At 34.4% G+C, this 5,313-nt stretch overlaps 1 protein-coding gene across 1 annotated transcript; it reads left to right on the top strand.

Moving 5' to 3' along the window:
- The first annotated feature begins 1,296 nt into the window (after positions 1-1,296).
- LOC148860970 (uncharacterized) lies at positions 1,297-4,990 on the top strand. The gene is made up of 3 exons (XM_088984993.1): positions 1,297-1,594; positions 3,447-3,980; positions 4,254-4,990. Exons 1-3 carry the CDS (start codon positions 1,297-1,299, stop codon positions 4,988-4,990), a joined length of 1,569 nt encoding a protein of 522 aa, XP_088841119.1.
- The last annotated feature ends 323 nt before the right edge of the window (positions 4,991-5,313 follow it).

The raw sequence follows: 5,313 nt of genomic DNA, 5'->3' as shown, positions 1-5,313 counted from the left end.
ACTTGGAGACCTGGAGGTGATTTAGTAACATTGTTCTAAAGACCGCAAACAATACAAGAGTTTTGTTTAAGAATAAGGTGTTCATCTCTACAGGTGTCTCTCTTCATATGTCTGCCTTTGCCTTGAGTTTTTTGCACATAACCTGCTTTGATCTGTCAAACTTAATCCACCTACAATCATGTAGAAACCAGGAGGACATTGATCACTTAAAGTCTTGGAGGTAATTCACTACAACCTTCTTTGTTCATAGCGTCCATAAGAATAATCACAACTTTCCCAAAAACACATCTAAGTCCTTCCCATACACCTTCTCCCCTCTAAGTTGGCATTGTTGAGTTCCAGATTCTGGAAGCAGGCATGTCTTCCAAGCTGCTTACTGCCATGTGAGTAGCAAATGACTTGACTGAGAAAAGACCATCTGTGCTCCAAGTTTAGGTCTAGTTGTCTTCTTTAGCAGATCCAGGGGCTGGGCGAACGGAGGGAGATCAGCCCAAGACTTTCTATGTCAATCAAATAAGCTTTTATCTATGAGTTTTTAGGCCAGGTGAACGAGTTTCCAATTCTTAAAACTCTTTCTATACAAATGTTTAACTTCTTTTGCAAATTTTCACCTATTTACAAGAATTATAATCTTCTACTTATCTTTTATATCTTATATATGTAGAGGATAATGTTATGCTAAAGATATTATATTAAGTATCAATGGTATTAACAGAAGGTGTACGTCCTACCCCTACACTTATATGATATTTATGTTTATTAGTATTTGATAGTTGTTTATATAGAATACAATTTTAGTCAAAGTAACATTTCGGAAGAAAAACGTGTAGGAAAATGCAAATATGAACGAAAAAGGTATGTGCGCTTGTCAAGTGAGAAAAGAAAGCAGCATATTCAAAATGCTGTTGAAAACAAAAGGAAGAGAAAAGCAAGATATGCAGCTGAATGCTCCAATGGATCAAAAAAACAGAGCAACAATGTGAAACAACACCTCCCTACTGAAATAATGGAAGAAAATGACGAAGGTAACATTGTTGAAGGCTCTAATACTCATGATCTTATATTCCACTAAAACTTTTACACATACAACAAGCATGTTCATGTTTGAAAAATGATATGTAGGTGAAATTAATCATCTCTCAACTACATCTTCCATACATGAATTAAAGAAAGTCCCTTCATGTTAGTTTTGTAGTGCAAACATACCATGACCTGCCATCACTTACACCTTCAAATAATGGACCATGCTTCTTGCAATTATACTTCTATGACACAGAGAATGAAGTTCAAAATAGAATGAGTAAGGTGGGTGACAAGGAATTAAATCGAGGAATTGTGGAGAACCTCATCAAACTTCTTTCTATTAATCCATATTCCCAGTTCTTTCGAAATCTCAAAGATCTTAACTCTTTAGAAGAGTATCATATTTGCATCAAAAGTGATGCCAATCTAGATCAAAGGGTTTATAATGCACCATCAGTAGATCAAGTTGCAGCAATATGGATTGAGAGAAGTAATACAAGTGGTCAAGAAGAAAGAGACATTGTTGTTCATGCACGTTCAGGAAGTAGACATAGAGTGAAGCATCACTATGGTTGTTATGATCCCCTACAATATCCTCTATTATTCCCAAGGGCAGAAGTTGGATGGCACCCAAATATCCCCAAAAAAGATTCCATTACAAGATTAGGGGTGCACCCATTACAAAATTCCACAATAAGGAATTTTACATCCATTAAAGATCTTTTCAATCGGGAAAAGGTAACAAACTATTTCTATTAAAATAAAACAACATTTACAATAAATTCCAAAAAAAAATTTCTAAAGACATTATGTACAATTTTTATGCAAAGATATTATCATAGGAGATGAAGGGACAACTTTGTCATGTTGACAATTTTATAGTAATCTCGTACAAATTAGGATAAATGATCACTCAATAATCTTGTTAGCTAAGAGACTTCTGCATCAATTTGTTGTTGATATGTACATCAAGCTTGAAAGTACAAGGCTTGACTACTATTGTCAAAAGCAATAAAAAATTCGTATAGAATTGTACCAAGGAATGGTAGATAGTGTCTTGTCTGGTGAAACACATGGTAATAAAATTGGAAGAATAGTATTACCTGCATCATTTATTGGAGGATCACAAGACGTGCGGTGTAGATATCATGATTCAATGGCACTAGTTAGGCAATTTGGAAAACCTGATTTCTTCATCACAATGACATGTAACCTTGAGTGGATGGAGATTCAAGATGAATTCGTCCTAGGGCAAGTTCTACAAGATAGGCCAGATTTAACAGCAAGGGTATTTAGAGCAAAATTGCAGGACCTAAAAGACCAACTTTTCAAGAAACATATTTTCAGAAAAGTGGCAGCACATGTGCATGTCATAGAGTTTCAGAAGAGAGGACTTCCACATGCTCACTTATTGATTATTATGAAGTTAAGTTATAAAGTTACCGACAAATTTGTTTGTGTAGAAATACCTAACCAAGAAAGACGACCAATACTCTATGAATTGGTTAGAAAACATATGATGCATGGGCCTTGTGGAGTATATAATTAGAAAAATTCATGCATGGTTGATAATGAATGCAAATATCATTACCCCTGAGTTTTGTGAGCATACCATGCAAGAAAAAGACTCGTACCCCATATATAGAAGAAGAAATGATGGACGTAGAGTATTTGTTCGGAACCATCATTTAGACAACCAACGGATCATTCCTTACAATCCATATTTGTTTAAAATATATAATTGCCATATCAATATTGAAATATGCTCAGGAATTAAAGCAATCAAGTATCTATACAAGTACATGTACAAGGGGCATGATCGAGTTGCTATCTTTACAGCACATAATGAAGGGGACAATGCAATTGATCAAGTACATATACTGTTGGGTTTCAGTTCAAGAACCACTATGGAGAATTTTTCAATTTGAGCTTAATGAAATATTCTCAGCCATCATAAACATGCAATTGCACCTTCCAAATCAACAATGTATATGATATTGGGAAAATCAGAATTTAAATCATGTGATCAATTCAGAAAATACAAGCAGGATAGTGCTAACAGAGTATTTTGCGACATGCTCTACAGATGAAAATGCACGAATACTTATATAGACAATTCCCATAACATTACATATGGAACAAGCAAGCAAAGACGTGGATACCACGAAAGAAAAGAGAAGTCATTGGTCGTGTAATTGCAACAAACCCTTCAGAACGAGACAGATATTACTTGAAACTCTTATTAAACAATATACCAAGGCTAACGTCTTTTGAGGACTTATTATGTTTAGATGGAATCATGTGCCCTACATTCAAGGAGGTTGCTGAAAAACGACAATTATTGGAATTGCATCAAAACATATTGGAATGTTTGCAAGAAGCATCAATTTTCCACATCTCATAGTTGTTTGCTACAATATTAGCTTTTTGTGAACCAACTGATGTGAAGAAGTTATGGGCCGACTTCTATGATTCGTTGTCTGGTGATTTTAGAAGAATCAATGAACACTCTCACGAATATAAAGTTACAAGTACATTGAAGAGTATAAATTACTTTTTGGAAAATATAGGGAAAAATATCAATGATTATGACCTACCAAAAATTCATAATCCCCCGAATCATATGAATGATCCTTCTACAAAGGAAATTGATGAAGAAATGACAATAGTAACACCTGAAGAAGATTTTCTTGCACCATCTCGTCTAAACCCAAAGCAAGAAATTGCATATAGAACAATATTACAGCATATAGATATGAAGACTTCAGGTGCATTCTTTATTGATGGTCCAGGGGGAATAGGAAAAACATTTTTATATTGTGCTTTACTTGCTACAATCAAATCAAGGATCTGGATTGCTTTAGCCACTGCAACCTCAGGTGTTGCTGCAACAATAATGCTAGGTGGACGAACTGCACATTCAAAATTTAAAATTCCTATCAATGCAAATAAGTCAAGTATGTGTAACATATCCAAACAAAGTGGAACTGCATTGCTCCTATGACAGGCACGACTAATCATTTGGGATGAAGCACCAATGGCAAAGCGAACAACAATTGAAACATTGGATAGAGGTCTTAAGGATATCATGGGCAATCAATTACCATTTGGTGAAAAAGTTATGGTTTTCGGAGGAGATTTCTGACAAGTACTTCCAGTAGTTCGACGAGGAACAAAAGTAGAAATAATTTCTATAAGCTTGGTTAAATCATATCTTTGGCCAAACCTAGAGCTATTTAAACTCACCATCAATATGAGAGCCCTATTTGATTCATCATTCAATGGTTTTCTCATGAGAATTGGAAATGGAACTGAGCCAGCAATCCAAAGAGGCATGGTTGCAATCCTAGAAGCAATGCTCATCAAATATGAAGACAATGAACATTCACAAAATGAGCTACTCAACCAAGTTTTTGTATCATTGGAAGAAAATGCTTCTTCACTTGATTATATAACAAAGTGTGTAATCTTAGCTACGAAGAATGAATTTGTTAATGCATTTAATGAGAAGTTGATTACACGCTTTCCAGGAAAATCTGTGACTTATTACAACTATGATTATGCAATCGATGACACGAAAAATTATTATCCAATAGAGTTTGTAAACTCCTTGACACCTAATGGTCTCCCACCACATAAGCTCACTCTCAAAATCAATTGCCCTATCATGTTACTGCAAAATTTAGATCTATCTAATGGACTATGCAATGGAAGCAGAATGATTTGTATAAATTTCAAAAACAATGTCATACTAGAAAAAATTGTTGTTGAACAACATGCAGGGAAGAAGGTTCTACTTCCACGAATACCACTCTCACCATCAGAAGATGAAGGTTATTCATTCCACTTTAAGCGTAAGCAATTTCCTATTCGTCTGAGCTTTGCAATGATAATAAATAAAGCTCAAGGCCAAACCATTCTTCATGTGGGGATATATCTTCCAGAGCATGTCTTCTCACATGGTTAATTATATGTAGCTCTCTTTCGAGGAATATCTGCTTCCACAACAAGAATACCCATTCAAGCTGAGCAACCAAAACAAAAGAAGGGAACTTACACAAAAAACATAGTCTATAAAGAAGTCCTCTCTACAAATAGCTTATGAATATTGGCCCAATCATAAGGTACACTACTTTTCTTATAACAAAATGCATTAATCGTAAAATAAGATAATCAATTAGTTATTATTATTATTATTATTATTATTATTATTATTATTATTATTATTATTATTAGTATGAATGCTAAACAATTAATCATTTTCAGGTTTCAAGGTGTTTGCTATATAAA

The sequence above is a fragment of the Nelumbo lutea genome, chromosome 4 (genome assembly GCF_056320005.1).
Source record: "Nelumbo lutea isolate HS-2025 chromosome 4, American lotus-T2T, whole genome shotgun sequence".
Taxonomy (NCBI): Eukaryota; Viridiplantae; Streptophyta; class Magnoliopsida; order Proteales; family Nelumbonaceae; genus Nelumbo; species Nelumbo lutea.
The sequence above is the reverse complement of the archived record's forward strand: the minus strand, read 5'-3'. Positions and strand labels throughout refer to the sequence as shown.